The sequence below is a fragment of the Lucilia sericata genome, unplaced genomic scaffold, assembly GCF_015586225.1.
Source record: "Lucilia sericata isolate MDLA Ls3-8-SP2 unplaced genomic scaffold, ASM1558622v1 Contig000719F_arrow, whole genome shotgun sequence".
NCBI lineage: Eukaryota > Metazoa > Arthropoda > Insecta > Diptera > Calliphoridae > Lucilia > Lucilia sericata.
Genome location: NW_023994720.1, coordinates 169,606 through 190,000, shown reverse-complemented (window position 1 = coordinate 190,000; position 20,395 = coordinate 169,606). Strand labels below are relative to the sequence as shown.

The window sequence follows — 20,395 nt, the reverse complement described above, 5'->3', positions numbered from 1 at the left end:
AGACCATATATGAAGCAGTGATAGTGTTTATCGTGGCAAAATCAGTTAAAAAATCTCATATATGGGAACTTTTAGGAACTTCAGAGCAGGGTATCAGAAGTTGCCTTGGTTCCTTCATGGCCCTATCTATCTATCTATCTATCTATCTATCTATCTATCTATCTATCTATCTATCTATCTATCTATCTATTCTATCTATCTATCTATCTATCTATCTATCTATCTATCTATCTATCTATCTATCTATCTATCTATCTATCTAGCTATCTATCTATCTGTACGTACGAGCATCGTTCAGAAAGCCTTTTCAAAGGCCTGTCCATTAAATAATTGCTTCGTTTAAAAGCGAGCATTGACCGAAAGAGCTCGGAGTGTGTGACCATATATGAAGCAGTGATATTGTTTATCGTGACAGAATCAGTTAAAAACTACATATATGGGAACTTTTAGAACTTTCAGAGCAGGGTATCAGAAGTTGCCTTGGTTCATTCATGGCCTATCTATCTATCTATCTAGTCTATCTATCTATCTATCTATCTATCTATCTATCTATCTATCTATCTATCTATCTCACTATCTATCTATCTATCTATCTATCTATCTATCTATCTATCTATCTATCTATCTATCTATCTATCTATCTATCTATCTATCTATCTATCTATCTATCTACTATCTATTTCATGTAAATTAATTTTATGACCACCACTGTATTTAGGGTTATTTTTTGATGACAATTTCTTTATTCTTTTAATTTTCGTAATTAAAAGGAAACCCGCCTTTTAAGGAACTCTAAGAGTCATATATGGTGGGTATGAATAAATTACAATATTTTTTATGTGTTTTTAATTTAATTGGACAATTGAGCATGTGGGTATGTAATATACGAGGGTTATGTGAAAATGACAAGGCGTATCAAGTTCAACTTATTTGCCGGGAATTCAGATTCAACGGTTACACAAATTTCTTCATTAAAGGAATTACATTTATTATATTAATTTCAAAAAGTTTTATTTTCAAAAAAGACAACTAAGACTCAAAGTTTCAGGTTCAATGACCGGTGGTAATTTATATTTAAAGAGTATATCATTGGAATCGAAGATGACAAATCCGACTTTTCTGGTTTTTAGCACAAATATGGATTATAAATAATAATATTGTGGTTCACACTTCTCTTTCCATTGCATTAAAGCAAAAATATAAACATTTAATTTTAAACACATTTATTAATAATGTTTAATAAGAATATTGAAAATTCCAGGAATATTTTTAAACATTTACCATTTTTCAATAACAAATCGATTACTTTATTTAACGTTATATTAAAACAGATGACACATGTCAGATTTACAACAATAACACATGGATTATGTATATTTTCGGCTTTTGTTTTTGCACAGATATTGATTAAAACACCAGAAGAAGAAAATTTCTTTAGAAAAAAAAGGGATGTATAAGAATTTTCGATTAGAAAACTTTGTCTTCAGGTTATTTCTTTTTTTTTCCAACAATTCAAGTTATTTTTTTTAACGTTCTTCTTTTACCAATTACATTATTGTAACAAGAAAAAAAATCTACGCAAGCAAAACAAAAGTAACAACTAAGAGAGTTAGAGTAAAAAGAGATATGTAAGTGAGTATTACAAAAAAAAAAAAAAAGAGAGCAACAGAAAAAAACATTAAAACCAGATTCACACACTCAATCAAGAAGAGTCTCAAAAGATTTGTCAAAGGAATTTTTTTAAATTAAACTTGTTAAATTTATTTGTTTAACATTAATTAACGCACAGACACAAAATTTCACTTTTGTAATAAAAGAAGAAAGAAGAAAATTTAGATAAACGCCCACTTTTAGTGTATTCTGTATTTCTGTTATTATTTCAAATTTTTATAACTTTAATAAAGAAAATAAACTTAATTTTTTGTGGAACTAAAGCACACATACTCTCACTTACTCACAAGAACTAAAACGACAACAAAAAAGAAACAAACAAAATGAGAGGAAATGAAACGTAAAGAGTAGTAGCAGGGATGGAAAATTCAATACAATTGTACTATTTTCAAAACTTTCTGACACTATAGATAAGCTTGTCAATATACAAGATATAAGTCCGTAGACTATTCAATAGACTAGTCCATAAACTAGTCAATAGACTAAAGATTAGTTAATAGATTATTCCACAAACTAGTCAGTAACCTAGACCATAGACTAGTCAACAGACTAGTCCATAGACTAGATTTATCAATAAACTTGTCTAAAGACTAATGAATATAATTGTCTAGAGACTAGTAAATATATTAAAGACTAGCCAATAGACCAGTCTATGGACTAGACCATAGGCAATAGACTTGTCAACATAGTATACCATAGATTAGTCCATAGACTATTCAATAGACATATACATAGACTAGTTAACAGATTAGTCAATAAACTAGTTAATAGACTTGTTCATAAACTAGTCCAAAGACTGGTAAATAGACTTCTTTATAAACTAGTCAATAGACTAGACCATAAACTAGTCTATAGACTAATCAGTAGACCTATCCACAGTCTAGTAAATAAACATAAGACTAGTCAATAGACTAGACAATAGACCAGTCCACAGTCTAGTCCATAGACTATTCAATAGACTAGAGTATAGAGTAGTCCATAGATTAGTTTGTAGTCTAGTCCATGGGCTAGTCAAGCAATTAAGTACTTTTTAATCCTATAAAAAGTCCCTATTCGGAAAAAGTTGAAACTATTTCAAAATTACAATTTTCCAATCCTGACTAGTAGTACAAAATTAGTAGTTGAACTACAAAGAAAAATAACTAAAATCCAAAAAGAGTGAAGTGGAGCCAAGGCGAGAAGGAGTGGAGTCGAGGGGAGCTACATATAATCTGTATGTGTGCGTGAGAGTGAGTGTGTATGTTAAGATTAAAGTGTCACGACGTCGACGTTTTAAAAATATAATGTATGACGAGTTTTGTTGTCGTCAATATAAGAAAAAAAGAAAATATATCAAGAAAAAATACAATTTTTTCAGGCTGAAAACACCTGCACTGAATTATTGAAATATTTGCATCACTTATATTGTAAAAACATTTTTAAACACTTTTAAAAGCTTATTTATTATTTCAATATTTCCTTTATTTATTAATAATTACATTTTATTTTATTTTAAAAATTTTTCACTCTTTAAGAAAATTTCTAATTTGTTTTTTTTTCTTTCTTTAATATAGAAAAAAAATTATACACGACGCGACGACGTCAGCGTTAACTACGGCGACAAGAAAGTATCGAACGTTACGATGACCACAATAAATTGAAACTAACTAAAGAAATATTCAAAAACAATTCTCCAACTATTAGACTCCATATGATAAAAGTGGAGTCCATAAGACTGAGAACTTGACAGCTCTAGTCACAACAAATGTTTAATTGATACAAAAACAAAAAGAAACACATAAAATGACTCAGAGATAATGTTCGATAACGTGGAAAAAACAAACATAAAAAAGAGAGTAAAATGAGTCCAGAGAGTGCGCATAATCACCAAACAATCACTGCACTCTCCAATATAATGAACGAAAAACAACACATTTTACTGAAAGTGTGAACACTAAACTAAACAAACATTACTACTATACTCTAGTTTAATGAAAAAACTTAAATTTTCATCACAGAAAACCTTTTGGCCATCATCATGTGGTTGTTTATGGGGAGATTGGAGGCCGTGGCTAAGGTCGTCTTATTGGATTTTTTTGTTTTTGTCAACACTAACACACCCAGGCAGTAACGCTCACTTTATGTATAAATATGATGATGGTGAATGCAATGAGGAAATATAAAACAATGAGTCTAATAAGAAACGAAAATTTACTCACGAGTATTAATGAGAATAAATATTTTACTCTCCCGTGGTGGGGTTAGGGGAGCTCTACGCATTAGGTTATTGTTAGTGTAGAGTTTTTCTCTATTTTGGAGAATGTGAAAAATAAAAACATAAAATTCTTGTCAAATTGCAGAGTTGTAGCAAAAGGGTAATCAAAGACAGTGTTGCAAAAATAAGGAATTTTTGAAATTAAAACTGAAGATTTGTCAAAATATTAAGAAGTAAGTAAGTGTAAGTAGTAAGTAAAGTAAGTAAGTGTAAGTAAGTAGTAAGTAAGTAAGTAAGTACGTAGTAAGTACTAGTAAGTAAGTAGTCACGTACGTAACCGTCAAGTCCGTACGTCCGTCCGTCCGTCCGTCCGTCAGTCCGTAGTCGTCCGTCCGTCGTCCGTCCGTCCGTCCGTACGTCCGTCCGTCGTCCGTCCGTAGTCCGTCAGTCCGTCCGTCCGTCCTCCGTCCGTCGTCCGTCCGTCCGTCCGTCCGTCCGTCCGTCCGTCGTCGTCCGTCCGTACGTCCGTCCGTCCGTCCGTCCGTCCGTCCGTCCGTCCGTCCGTCCGTCCGTCCGTCCGTCCTGTCGTCCGTCCGTCCGTCCGTCCGTCCGTCTCCGTCCGTCCTTCCGTCCGTCCGTCCGTCCGTCCGTCCGTCGTCCGTCCGTCCGTCCGTCCGTCCGTCGTCCGTCCGTCCGTCCGTCCGTCCCGTCCGTCCGTCCGTCCGTCCGTCGTCCGTCCGTCCGTCCGTCGTCCGTCCGTCCGTCCGTCCGTCCGTCCGTCCGTCCGTCCGTCCGTCCGTCCGTCCGTCCGTCCGTCGTCCGTCCGTCCGTCGTCCGTCCGTCCGTCCGTCCGTCCGTCGTCCGTCCGTCCGTCCGTCCGTCGTGTCCGTCCCTGACACGGTGCATTCTTTCACAATATCATCTTCAGAATGAATTTCACCTAAGAACACCAATATCGCAATGACCTTCGGCACTCAGGGGTCGAAGCAAAGCACCACATAATCTGGTACTACGGGTGGTCTGTTGCCCTCAGGACTTTTTCTGTCGGTTGGTTGAGGATGTTCTATGTTCCTCGTAGCAACAATAGGATGTTTTCACCTGATGCTGGGTCCGCCCCTTTTATTGGTTCTAAACCAGTGGTTGCCTTTTACCTGTCGTGGTTTGAATGAGCTTGACCCTCGATACCTGTCATTCCTCAACGGGGCTACTATGGTAAGAGATTAGATAGCTCGAGTACTTGAGTGAAGTGCTTGCACATGACAGGGAAAACCATGTACAAAAATTTCCCCCTGCCTGTAAGAAACACAAAGGGCTGGTGGTGGGTCGTCAAAGAAGGTTACCCTGTAGATGAAAAAAACAATAGTGAAATAATGGGGATCGGACCATATTAGCCCCTAGCCAATATGGTATCATATGGTCGGTTATGTCTGACTTAACTTTCACATTTCTTTTACTTCTATGATTATATAAGAGTCGAAAATACTTGGGTAAAGGTTTTCACAAGATCCGCTGAGGGTCTGATAGATGTGTAGACAAGACACAGTTTAATATCTACTAGCATATACATACATATAATTATGTAAATTAAATGTATAACCCTTTAAAAACGCTTGTGATTTATATTTATCACAATTGTAGTGGAAAATTTTACACCAAAAGTCAATAGACTTTTAACAAAACTCAATTAACATTCTTTAATTAAATTGTAGTTAAAAAAGGAAACTTTTTTTGTTTAATCATGATAAACGTTTATTTGTACAATAAAAATCAACAACCCAACGGCAGTCAAATAAAAACGACACCCGCCTATAGGCCAGACATTTGCATATAAAGTACCCCCACCAACCAAACGACAACAACAAAAACATAATGAAAATGTATTATCTAACCCATATAACGAGAGTAGGTACCACCTTAACATTAATAACCAATATATCTATACTGCAATGCGGTCACCAATACTAAAGCAAAAACAATAACAACATACACTAGTATTACACACAGATTTAGAACCCAGTAAACCTAGTGGTATTGGAATAGATGTTATGAAAATATTTGGCAGCACAAAGTATTCGCAGATCATTGGGATTTCGTTTTTAATGTTCGGAATTTTTCATATTTCCGAAAGTATTCCCATTTCCGGAATCAGTATATATTTCCAGAAGACTATAGGATAGCCGAAAGACTACTCTGTAGGCTAGTTCATAAACTAGTCCATAGATTAATCCATATACTGGTCCATAGACTCGCCAATAGATTAGTTCAGAGCCTGAGGCTAGATGACACACTTATCCATAGGATAGATTAGTCCATGGGTCAATTCACAAACTGATCATATGCTAGTCCCCAGATTGGTCCATAGGCTAGTACAAAGTCTGAATAATAGGCCACTTCATAGTCTAAATAATAGACTAGTCAATAAACTAGTCCACAGTATAATCTATATATTAGTCCATAGACTAACCCATAGGCTAGTCCATAGGTTAGTCTAAAGGCAAGTTCATAGAAAAGTCCATATGATTTAACAGGAGATTGAAAATCTGCCATGGTTTTACCATACCTTGTGACCTTTGACATTAACTTTTCGCAAAGCGATTATTTGCCTTAAATATTGTTTAGGGTACTTTTTTAAAACAAGTACAACAAATGTTATAAACAAACCCTTGTTTCTGGTCCTAATTTAAACTGTTCGTCGATTATATTCACCAAAAACAAAATTTTTCTTTGACCCCTCTAAAAAATGTTTGTTGGGTTTAAAAATTATGTGTGCTTTGTTGTTACTACAAATGCAGTGTTTGTGGAAAACAAATTCATTTATTTTTTTTTTTATAAAATAAAACCTCAATCCATAATATATAGTACACTACCGCGTTTGTACACACATTATCGATAACAAAACCAAACTTTTATGATTCTTTTGATTCGATTATTTCAAACACACACTCACAACAACTGAACGAGAGAAAGAGAACACAAAGAAAAATCTCTAAAAACAAAAGCATAATTATAAGTTAAACAATATCAGTCAGAGTTATCGCTTCCATTTGTCTTAGTTGCCGACCAACAACAATAACCCAACTATCTCTAATCGGATTGTAGTATATTTTAGTATTCTTTTCTGCAATTTTTGTTTTGTTTAAATAGTTTTTAAAGCGCGCACATACAACTTAAAAAAGAGTATTATTTTTAATTGCAATTTTTGTTTTTTTGTCTGTAATCTCATTTTGTTTGATATTCTTTAAAAATCAACCCATGTTTTGTTTTGGTATAACATTGTTTGTTTCCGATAAACACCCACTTTTTTGTATAGACATTCTACATTATTTCGCAAACTTTTCTTTTGTTCCCGACAACATTTTTAGTGCTTTTGTGCTTTAATTTGCTTTTTTTTGTTGATTGACTTTTAAATTTAACAAGTTTTTTTTATAACAGGAAGAATATTCTGCTGTCTGTTTGAATTTAATAATTTTACGAGGAAGAGTTAAAGTGTAATAAGGAGAAGGTATGCGAAGCATCTAGACCACTGTGTTCTCAGTTTGATTTCAATCATATATATCATTCGGGATAAAACCCCTAATCTGGCATCACTGCTTACTTTTCTGATTACAACCAGTTTGGTTTCTTCTTATAACAGATTCAATTTAAGTCTTCTGAAGTTTTCATATAGAAAAGAGTCTTTGGAAGACAGTTTGCATATAGAAAAGTAACTTCTGAACAGTTTTGTAATAGAAGAGAGTCTTCCGAAGACAGTTTTCATATAGAAAAGTATTTTCTGAAGACAGTTTTCATATAGAAAAGTTTCTTCTGAAGACAGTTTTCATATGGAAAAGTGTCTTCTGAAGACAGTTTTCATATAGAAAAGTGTCTTCTGAAGACAGTTTTCATATAGAAAAGTGTCTTCTGAAGACAGTTTTCATATAGAAAAGTGTCTTCTGAAGACAGTTTTCATATAGAAAAGTGTCTTCTGAAGACAGTTTTCATATAGAAAAGTGTCTTCTGAAGACAGTTTTCATATAGAAAAGTGTCTTCTGAAGACAGTTTTCATATAGAAAAGTGTCTTCTGAAGACAGTTTTCATATAGAAAGTGTCTTCTGAAGACCGTTCTCATATAGAAAAGTGTCTTCTGAAGAAAGTTTTCATATAGAAAAGTGTCTTCTGAAGACAGTTTTCATATAGAAAAGTGACTTCTGAAGACAGTTTTCATATAGAAAAGTATCTTCTGAAAACAGTTTTCATATAGAAAAGTGTCTTCTGAAGACAGTTTTCATATAGAAAAGTGTCTTCTGAAGACAGTTGTCATATAGAAAAGTGTCTTCTGAAGATAGTTTTCGTATAGAAAAGTGTCTTCTGAAGATAGTTTTCGTATAGAAAAGAGTCTTTTGAAGACAGTTTTCATATAGAAAAGTATCTTCTGAAAACAGTTTTCATATAGAAAAGTGTCTTCTGAAGACAGTTTTCATATAGAAAAGTGTCTTCTGAAGACAGTTTTCATATATAAAAGTGTCTTCTGAAGATAGTTTTCATATAGAAAAGTATCTTCTGAAAACAGTTTTCATATAGAAAAGTGTCTTCTGAAGACAGTTTTCATATAGAAGTGTCTTATGAAGATAATTAATTTTCATATAAAAAGTGTCTTTTTGAAGACAATTTCATATAGAAGTGTTTTTTGGAGACAGTTTCATATAGAAAGTGTCTTCTGAAGACAGTTTTTCATATATAAAAGTGTCTTCTGAAGATAGTTTTCGTATAGAAAAGTGTCTTTTGAAGACAGTTTTCATATAGAAAAGTAGCTTCTGGAAACAGTTTTATATAGAGAAAAGTGTCTCTGAAGAAGTTTTCATATATAAAAAGTGTCTTCTGAGATAGTTTTCTTAATAGAAAAGTGTCTGCTGAGACATTTTCATATGAAAATGTCTTCTGAATACAGTTGTCAATAGAAAGTGTCTCTGAAGATAGTTTTGTCCGTATAGAAAAGTGTCTTCTGAAGACATTTTTCATATATAAAAGTTCCTTCTGAATGATGTTTTTCAATAGAAAGTATTTTCGGAAAACAGTTTTTTCAATCGAAAAGTGTCTTCTGAAGACAGTTTTCATATAGAAAAGTGTCTTCTGAAGATAATTTTCATATAGAAAAGTGTCTTTTGAAGACAATTTCATATAGAAAAGTGTTTTTTGAAGACAGTTTCATATAGAAAAGTGTCTTCTGAAGACAGTTTTCACATAGAAAAGTATCTTTTGAAGACAGTTTTCATATAGAATAGTGTCTTCTGAAGACAGTTTTCATATAAAAAAGTATCTTTGGAAGACAGCTTTCATATAGAAAAGTATCTTCTGAAGACAGTTTTTATATAGAAAAGTGTCTTCTGAAGACAGTTTTCATATAGAAAATTATCTTTTTAAAGACAGTTTTCATATAGAAAAGTGTCTTCTGAAGACAGTTTTCATATAACAAAGTGTTTTCTGAAGACAGTTGTCATATAGAAAAGTGTTTTCTAAAGACAATTTTCTTATAGAAATGTATAAAAGGCTTTTTTCTTCAGAGAGTTTTCTATGGAAAAGAGTCTTGCTTATTTTCTTTCTCAGAAAAGTGTTTTACATTATAAACACTTCCTGTTCTAACTATTTAACCCTCGCTGTTTCTTCAATTTCAAAACATGCAACAATAAAAAAGGTATTTATCTTAAAAACAGCTTTTGTGGTTACTAATCCAGTTTAATACTCTGGTAAACATTCCCCTATTGTTTTTTTCTGTTATTAAATACTAGTATTTGTTACTATCATTTACCTTAAATCGCTAGACCTTGAGCAGGAGCAATAAACATACCCTCCTCCTGGCAGGTAGTGCAAAAAAAAAAAAACTAGAAAATGCAAACAATAATTGTTTTTGCTTTCTTTTTTTTGGAATAAATTTTCGCCTTCGTTGGTGGCGTACAAAATGAACTATAAATATCAACGACTTTTGAACTTGAATTGTGGAATGAACCGTATGTGTGTGTATGAGTTGTATGTTTGTGCAGTTATGTGTGTACGAGTTGCATTTACATTCTACACTTAACTTTACATTTACATTTTTATGAGAAACGATATAACGTCACGTAATATAAAGAACACGTTACTTCTTTTCCTTCATATTAACAGTGTCAAAACAAATACAAACAGTTTTAAAAAATACAGTTAAGGGCAAAATATAGCAAGAAAATTTCTTGAAGAAATCTATATTCTCAAGACCATTTTCCTTACAGAAGTTTTGTGTTAAGAAAGTTTTCTTTCTTGTCCTGTCAAGACAGTTTTCATATTGAAAATTATCTTGTCAACACAGTTTTCATATAGAAAAGTGTCTTGTAAAGACAGTTTCCATAAAGAAGTGTCAAGACAGTTTTCATATAGTAAAGTGTCTTGTCAGGACAGTTTTCATATAGAAAAGTGTCTTGTCAGGACAGTTTTCTATAGAAAAGTGTCTTGTCAGGACAGTTTTCTATAGAAAAGTGTCTTGTCAGGACAGTTTTCTATAGAAAAGTGTCTTGTCAGGACAGTTTTCTATAGAAAAGTGTCTTGTCAGGACAGTTTTCTATAGAAAAGTGTCTTGTCAGGACAGTTTTCTATAGAAAAGTGTCTTGTCAGGACAGTTTTCTATAGAAAAAGTGTCTTGTCAGGACAGTTTTCTATAGAAAAGTGTCTTGTTCAGGACAGTTTTCTATAGAAAAGTGTCTTGTCAGGACAGTTTTCTATAGAAAAGTGTCTTGTCAGGACAGTTTTCTATAGAAAAAGTGTCTTGTCAGGTACAGTTTTCTATAGAAAAGTGTCTTGTCAGGTCGGTTTTCTATAGAAAAGTGTCTTGTCAGGTCGGTTTTTCTATAGAAAAGGGTCTTGTCAGGACAGGTTTTTCTATAGAAAAGTGTCTTGTCAGGACAGTTTTCTATAGAAAAGTGTCTTGTCAGGACAGTTTTCTATAGAAAAGTGTCTTGTCAGGACAGTTTTCTATAGAAAAGTGTCTTGTCAGGACAGTTTTCTATAGAAAAGTGTCTTGTCAGGACAGTTTTCTATAGAAAAGTGTCTTGTCAGGACAGTTTTCTATAGAAAAGTGTCTTGTCAGGACAGTTTTCTATAGAAAAGTGTCTTGTCAGGACAGTTTTCTATAGAAAAGTGTCTTGTCAGGACAGTTTTCTATAGAAAAGTGTCTTGTCAGGACAGTTTTCTATAGAAAAGTGTCTTGTCAGGACAGTTTTCTATAGAAAAGTGTCTTGTCAGGACAGTTTTCTATAGAAAAGTGTCTTGTCAGGACAGTTTTCTATAGAAAAGTGTCTTGTCAGGACAGTTATCTATGAATAGAAAAGTGTCTTGTCAGGAAGTAAGTGTCTTGTCAGGACAGTTTTCTATTGAAAAGTGTCTTGTCAGGACAGTTTTCTATAGAAAAGTGTCTTGTCAGGACAGTTTTCTATAGAAAAGTGTCTTGTCAGGACAGTTTTCTATAGAAAAGTGTCTTGTCAGGACAGTTTTCTATAGAAAAGTGTCTTGTCAGGACAGTTTTCTATAGAAAAGTGTCTTGTCAGGACAGTTTTCTATAGAAAAGTGTCTTGTCAGGACAGTTTTCTATAGAAAAGTGTCTTGTCAGGACAGTTTTCTATAGAAAAGTGTCTTGTCAGGACAGTTTTCTATAGAAAAGTGTCTTGTTGTAAAGACAGTTTTCTTACAGAACATTGTCTTGTGGTTGTTAATATAAGACAACTGTCTTGATGGTGCTCTTATTTTACCATCAACTGTTTTAGTTCAAACAGACGTTCCTCATAGTAGAACTAAAGCCACATACTTATACCGTCAGCATGCATTCCTTAACTGCATTTCCGATTAAATAAACTACAACTATGTATACAATATTAAATACGAACAAAAGAACTGTAAAGAATACATAGTCTAGTTATAAAAAATAGAAAAAAACATGTAAAGGATTTAAACAGTCTTTAGATGGTTTGATTGTATAATCTGGGAAAATGAAAAAAATAAAAAATAGAGCGGAAGGGTTTAATTTTTTATATATATTTCGGTATATTCAAAAAAAAAAAAGAGTTTAAAAGGTCATTAGTCTTTTAGCTTGAACACAGCATTAAAAGGGCAAAGAACAGTAGAAAAGTAAAAAAAAAAACAATCATTTGTTTATTTCATCAAACGTCAACAATTGCAACAACTGCATGCTGTTCCCAAAATCAATTTATTGGTTCTCTCAGTATTTGTTCACACCCACTTAATACACATACATTCTACACAAATCTAAATATAATAGATATGGATAGGAAGGTATACTCCGAATATTCAAACATATTTGAGTTCAAATGAAAATTCAGTTTCGAATAAAGGTAAAACATAAAATTTTGGACTTAAAAGTAAAATTTTCTTTAAAAACTAGAGACTAAATCCTTGGTCAAAAGGGTTGAAATGTGATATTTATAAGACAAAATATTAAGGTCCACTCTCTTTTTTATTTCCCAACATTTCCCAAACATGTATAAATGTTGGGTAAGGAAAATGGAAGATATTTTTTACCAACATATATAAAATTGTAAGGTTTAGGACGAAACTCTCTGATTTCGGTGGTATTGTAATGCCTAGACATTATTTAAGTGTAATTTTTGCACCAGCACAATTTAATAATGACGTCATATTGTAGTTTTTAGTAGTATTTGAATCTCCCATCCCCTTTACATAGTAGATTCAAAAGTGGTTGTATCTTATAGTATATTTAATCCTGCATTCTTGTTTTCTTTGCTTCACTCAGTTGCTCTTTGCTTTTTCGTGGGTGTTGCTATTGTTGCATGTCGTGTATTTTGTTTTTATTTTTAATCTGATGACTTCAAAATTTGAAATTAATTGATAAACAAAAACAAAATTTAAGACATGTCTTTTCCCTTCGTTTCACGTCAATCTCTTTGATGATGATGAATAATAACATTGACATACATATATGGCTCATAAATTGGCGGAGTAGTTGAGTATGGTGCACACTTATGTTTTTCCTGTAGACAATGTAGATTGTATTTAACCCTCAAATGTTCAAATATAATTTTATAGCACTGAATTCCTAAAAACTTCTTAAAATTCCTTTCTATTAGACTTAGACTAGACTAGACTATAGACTAGACTATAGTCTAGACTATAGACTAGACTATAGACTAGACTATAAACTAGACTATAGACTAGATTATAGACTAGACTATAGACTAGACTATAGACTAGACTAAAGACTAGACTATAGACTAGACTATAGACTAGACAATAGACTAGACTAGACTATAGACTAGACTAGACTATAGACTAGGCTAGACTATAGACTAGACTAGACTATAGACTAGACTATGGACTAGACTATAGACTAGACTATAGACTAGACTATAGACTAGACTATAGACTAGACAATAGACTAGACTAGACTATAGACTAGACTAGACTATAGACTAGGCTAGACTATAGACTAGACTAGACTATAGACTAGACTATGGACTAGACTATGACTAGACTATAGACTACACTATAGACTAGACTATAGACTAGACTATAGACTAGATTATAGACTAGACTATAGACTAGACTATAGACTAGACTAAACTAGACTATAGACTAGACTATAGACTAGACTATAGACTAGACTATAGACTAGACTATAGACTAGACTATACTAGACTATAGACTAGATTATAGACTAGACTATAGACTAGACTATAGACTAGACTATAGACTAGATTATAGACTAGACTATAGACTAGACTATAGACTAGACTAAAGACTAGACTATAGAGACTATATAGACTAGACTATAGACTAGACTAAAGACTAGACTATAGACTAGACTATAGACTAGACTATAGACTAGACTATAGACTAGACTATAGACTAGACTATAGACTAGACTAGACTGGACTATAGACTAGACTATAGACTAGACTATAGACTAGACTATAGACTAGACTATAGACTAGACTATAGACTAGACTATAGACTAGACTATAGGACTATAGACTAGACTATAGACTAGACTATGACTAGACTATAGACTAGACTATAGACTAGACTATCGACTAGACTATAGACTAGACTATAGACTAGACTATAGACTAGACTATAGACTACTTAGACTAGCTATAGACTAGACTATAGACTAGACTATAGACTAGACTATAGACTAGACTATAGACTAGACTATAGGACCCTAGACTAACTATGACTAGACTATAGACTAGACTATAGATAGACTATAGACTAGACTATAGACTAGGACTATAGACTAGACTATAGACTGGACTATAGACTAGACTATAGACTGGACTATAGACTAGGACTATAGACTAGACTATAGACTGGACTATAGACTAGACTATAGACTAGACTATAGACTAGACTATAGACTAGACTATAGACTAGACTATAGACTAGACTATAGACTAGACTGTAGACTAGACTATAGACTAGACTATAGATGAATGTTATCAATGTTATTATTCATCATCTCTTTGATGATGATGAATAATAACATTGACATAGAAGCACATACATATATGGCTCATAAATTGGCGGGTAGTTGAGTATGGTGCACACTCATGTTTTTCCTGTAGACAATGTAGATTGTATTTAACCCTCAAATGTTCAAATATAATTTTATAGCACTGAATTCCTAAAAACTTCTTAAAATTCCTTTCTATTAGACTTAGACTAGACTATAGACTAGACTAGACTATAGACTAGACTATAGACTAGACTATAGACTAGACTAGACTATACTAGACTAGACTATAGACTAGACTATAGACTAGACTATAGACTAGACTAGACTATAGACTAGACTAGACTATAGACTAGACTATAGACTAGACTATAGACTAGACTATAGACTAGACTATAGACTAGACTATAGACTAGACTATAGACTAGGCTAGACTATAGACTAGACTAGACTATAGACTAGACTATGGACTAGACTATAGACTAGACTATAGACTAGACTATAGACTAGACTATAGACTAGACTATAGACTAGACTATAGACTAGACTAGCCTATAGACTAGACTATAGACTAGACTATAGACTAGACTATAGACTAGACTATAGACTAGACTATAGACTAGACTATAGACTAGAACTATAGACTAGACTATAGACTAGACTATAGACTAGACTATAGACTAGACTATAGACTAGACTATAGACTAGACTATAGACTAGACTATAGACTAGACTATAGACTAGACTATAGACTAGACTATAGACTAAGACTATAGACTAGACTATAGACTAGACTATAGACTAGACTATAGACTAGACTATAGACTAGACTATAGACTAGACTATAGACTAGACTATAGACTAGACTATAGACTAGACTATAGACTAGACTATAGACTAGACTATAGACTAGACTATAGACTAGACTATACGACTAGACTATAGACTAGACTATAGACTAGACTATAGACTGACTAGACTAGACTATAGGACTAGACTATAGACTAACTATAGACTAGACTATAGACTAGACTATAGACTAGACTATAGACTAGACTATAGACTAGACTATAGACCTAGACTATAGACTAGACTATAGACTAGACTATAGACTAGACTATAGACTAGACTATAGACTAGACTATAGACTAGACTATAGACTAGACTATAGACTAGACTATAGACTAGACTATAGACTAGACTATAGACTAGACTATAGACTAGACTATAGACTAGACTATAGACTAACTATAGACTAGACTATAGACTAGACTATAGACTAGACTATAGACTAGACTATAGACTAGACTATAGACTAGACTATAGACTAGACTATAGACTAGACTATAGACTAGACTATAGACTAGACTATAGACTAGACTATAGACTAGACTTACTAGACTAGACTATAGACTAGACTAGACTAGACTATAGACTAGACTATATACTAGACTATAGACTAGACTATAGACTAGACTATAGACTAGACTATAGACTAGACTATAGACTAGACTATAGACTAGACTATAGACTAGACTATAGACTAGACTATAGACTAGACTAGAGACTAGACTATAGACTGCTAGACTATAGCTAGACTATAGACTATACTATAGACTAGACTATAGACTAGACTATACTAGACTATAGACTAGACTAGACTATAGACTAGACTAGACTATAGACTATACTATAGTCTAGTCTAGACTATAGACTAGACTAACATTTGACTTTGAAGAAATGTAGAATATTCGAAAAAAAAGTAGAATATACGAAAAACTCTTTTAACCCTTAAACACATTTATGGGTTAATTTCATGCAAATACTGTAGTGTGTTATATACCTTTATATTCTAATATTTAATAAATAGATTATTTACGAATTCTTTCAACTATAAAAAGAATTATCTTATAAAATTATATTCATTAAAACTAAAAATTTCTTTAACAATTTAAACAAATGGCAAAAATTTAATTAAAAGACATTTAGCAAATAGCGAGAGCGACCCTGAACTTTGGTTCTTTGTTTAAATATGTTAAAATATGTAAAAGAATAACATGTCACAAACATTTAATTACTTTTTTCGAAAGTCTGTAATATGTAAAACTTTCCAGCGAATGTAAATTCTAACAGTTAGGGGAGGATTTTAAGGAAATACTTAACTTACATATGGACTTTTAAATGGACACTTATGGTGCGTTAAAACACTTTGTAGAATAATTACAGGTTAAGTTTAAATTTGTATATAAAATATTTAGAAAAATATTAGATTTTTAAATTAATTAAAAGTAAATTAGTTTTTTTAGTTAAATTAAACATAAAATTTCTACTTACGATTATTGTTATTTCCACTGAATTCATCTTGAAATTGTTGCTGTTGCTGCTGTTGTGATCGGGTTAGTTGTTCATTTTGATTCATTAAAGAAGTGGAAGATAACGATGATGTTTGATCAAATTCAGAAAATCCTGAAGAATTTGTTAAAGTTGTTGAGGTGGCTGAGACAGCAGTGAATATATCTTCTATGGGCGAAGGTGTAAATTTCTCTACGAAAATATCTTTTTCATCTTTAACTTTAATGTTGGATTGTTCTTTAGCTGAGAGTATATCAGCAACACGAGCTCGTGCATCCCGTATGGAGGGTCTTTTTTGTATGAGTGTGGAGAGTGGTTGTGAAGTAAAGGATGTGGTAGTTGATTCAAAAGGTGGTGGTGATATTTGTTCCTCTTTTATGTTCATGACTTGTGGATCAGTGGGTAATGGGGGTAGTTGTGAGGTTGATGGCATTTTAGATTTGTTTTGTTGTAAAGTTGGTAGGGGAGGAGATTGGGATCTCGGTTGCATGGTTGGTAGAGGAGGAGATTGGGATCTTGGATGCATGGTTGGTAGAGGAGGAGATTGTGATCTTTGCTGCATAGTAGGCAGACAAGGAGATTGTGTTCTCTGTTGTTGAGTAGGCAGAGGAGGAGATTGTGATCTTTGCTGCATGGTGGGCAAAGAAGGGGATTGTGATCTCTGTTGAGTAGGCAGAGGAGGAGATTGTGACCTTTGCTGCATGGTGGGCAAAGGAGGTGATTGTGATCTTTGTTGTTGAGTTGGCAGAGGAGGAGATTGTGACCTCTGTTGCATGCTGGGCAAAGGAGGTGACTGTGATCTTTGCTGCATGGCCGGTAAAGGAGGTGACTGTGATCTTTGCTCCTTATCTACTGTCATAGATATTGTGGTATTTTGTGACACACTATAATCAACTTCCATGGGTTCAAAACTGGTATCCATGGCAGTTTGATCTGTCGGTTCTGGGGATAATTCCGTAGAAGGCACATTAAATGTACGTCTCGCATTAATTTCATTTTTATCACTGACTGACAGAGATTCTTGCGGCATAATGACAGTGTCATTAACAGCAAAAGTGCGACGTTGATTATCAGGTTTATCCAGAGAAGGAAACTGCATAAGTTGGGAAGATGCAGTACTCTCAGTCGTGCTAACAGCAAATGTACGACGTTTTTCTTCAGCCGTCTTCTCCTCACTGAGTGTTTCAATGGAAAAAGTTTGACGTTTATGTTTCAATTCATCAGTATTTGTGTCCAATTGATGCAGAGGTTTTGGCATTGCAGTATCCACAGCGTAAGGCTCCACAAATGTGCCATTCAAATTATTTGCCACAGAAGTTGCCACCGATGACTCGATATAGGTACCATTTAAATCATTAAGAGATTTTTCTGTGGTTGTTTGAGTTTGTAGATTTGAAAAGTAATCAGATTTTTCCAGAAAGGGTGACTCTTTGGGGTTTTCTTTTTGAGCTTTGGGTGAACGGGGAAAACCAGTATTTTGTGCTGGTTTAATGGGAAAAGCAGGAGAGGTGGGTGCTGATTTTTCACTTTTCTGGGAAGTACTTAAGCCCAAAGTTAAATTTAACTTAGTTTCAGGTTTATTATCAGCCTTAGCAGTTGATTTGGTTGAAGAATTGCTAGTGGTGCTGGTGTTCATGCAATCTATGGTTAAATTGTGATTATTTAAAGAGTCGATATTCTCCTGGGGAGCTGTAGCTGCTGCTTTAACTGAAGAATTGCTGGTAGAGCTGATGTTCATGTTATCAATGGTTAAATTGTGTTCGAACGAAGTGTCAGTTTTCTTTAGTTGTTTAGATGCAGCTGATTTGGCCGATGAATTGCTAGTAGTGCTGGTGTTCATGGCATCCATGGTTATATTAAGATTACTTGCAGTATCCTCAGTTTTCTTTGGCTGCAATTCCTTATTATCCTCCTGACTCACTTCCTTGTTAACAGTTTCAATTATACATTCAGAACTGACCGTCTTATTCACAGGCAATTCTACACTTTTATTTAAAGACAATTCATGTTTCGATTGTTCCATTTCTAAATGTTGTGCAGCATTACTTTCCACTGGTGTATTAACCACAAATGTCATTTTGGAAGTTTCCGTTTGTTTTTCCAACAAACCTTCAACATTTTCTTTATTAAAATCTTCCAAAGGTTTTTTCTCCTCGATATGTTGTAGAATATTTTCTGCATGTTGCAAAACCCGTTCCACATGTTGTATATTATTTGAGGTGTTGTGTATTATTTCCATAGTAGCATTCATATCAACATCCATGGGTTCATCTGTATCCATGGCTTCAAATTGTTGTGGTATATCTTGGTGTGTTATCTCTTCGTATGCTTGATTTTGTATAAGTTTTTGTAAAGGTTGTCCCTCAGCTTCCATGGTTATATCGGCTATATTTTCCATGGTATTATTAAGATTAGTATTTAAACTATTATTGACGGCACTTTGATAGGATTCCAAATCAGTGGTTGCATCCAATGGTCCTTGTTCGGCAAAGGTGGTGGCTAAAGGATCGCGTTCATCATTGCAATCGGCAAAAGTTTCATTTTCAGATGAAATCGCATCTGTTTCAGTGGGTAAAAGAAGATGAGTTTTATCCACAATAAATTCATCGGGTACTGTTTAAGACAGAGAATGATAAAAAGGGAAGGTGGTAAATATTTGTCTAGTTCTAGAGATGTGAAATTTTTGACTAACCTTTAGTGCCTTGTTGGGCAGTTAATGTGGGTATAAAACATTCTTCAAATGTAACATTATATTGTTCTAAAATAAAGAGAATAAAGAGGGAAGTGTTAAAGATAAACTTTGAATCTGTTTTCAGATTTTCTTATTCTAATATTTCAAAAAAATTTCTCTAAAAGTTAAGGCATATGAAAGTGAAAAGCTTATGAATATCACAAGAAGCTTGGAATGCTATTATGATAGTATGGAAATGATAACACCTTTAAATCTTTAATGTTTGATTGATCTTTGTCTGAGAGAGTAATAGCAGCATGATCGCGAGCATCAAGTTAAGATGCTCCTATTTTTATGATTGTGGATAGAGGTTGTGAAGCGAAGGATGTACGGATCGATTCAAAGGATGTTGATGAAATTCTATGATTTATTTTCTTGCAAAGTTAACAGAGGAGGAGGTGTTGGGATTATGGGGACATAGGCTTAGGTTAAGAAGAGTTTTGCACCATAAAAAAGTGCAACTCCATTCGGATACCATACTGTCCATTGTGATTCTCTTCGTAGAAAGTGAAGATCCCAAGATAAAGAAACAAAACACTAGAAACTTAAAAAATAACTTAAATAAAGAGGAAAGAAGAAAAATAAACGAGTCAAATTCCAAGGGGTTTAGATCCAGAAGATTTACTCAGTCTTTTCCCAGAAGAAATCTGGCTGAATCTAAGTCTCCCTATAAAACCCAAATCCTGTTAAAGATGGTAGACTGAGTGAATTAAGTCTCGCAAAAGTACACAATTCATCATCGGTGAACTTGAGATTCTGTATTCAAGGACAGTGACAAATTATATGCTCGATCGTCTCTCGAACTTCTGCATTTTCACTCTCCTTTCCCTGTCAAGTGTTGAACGTAAGGTGTTTGATATTTTACATTCTACTATTTTAGGACTAGTTGATGATGTCGCGGATTCTTTCGAATATCAACCTGTGATAATGATATATGGGTAGTTTCACTCTCAACAAT

At 33.6% G+C, this 20,395-nt stretch overlaps 1 protein-coding gene across 7 annotated transcripts in view; it reads right to left on the bottom strand.

The window, feature by feature from the left end:
- The window catches only part of LOC119607613 (transforming acidic coiled-coil-containing protein 1-like), a 73,490-nt gene that overhangs the window by 17,557 nt on the left and 35,538 nt on the right, over positions 1-20,395 (bottom strand). For 5 of the 7 annotated variants that reach the window (XM_037961604.1, XM_037961601.1, XM_037961603.1 and 2 more), the window contains exons 4-5: positions 19,399-19,464; positions 16,689-19,319 (exon numbers count right to left, since the gene is read on the bottom strand). In XM_037961604.1, coding sequence (XP_037817532.1) covers positions 16,689-19,319; positions 19,399-19,464 — 2,697 coding nt within the window. Of the gene's footprint in view, positions 1-3,149; positions 3,323-16,688; positions 19,320-19,398; positions 19,465-20,395 lie in introns of those variants that run through there. The other 2 variants (XM_037961605.1, XM_037961606.1) reach the window with 2 other exon arrangements.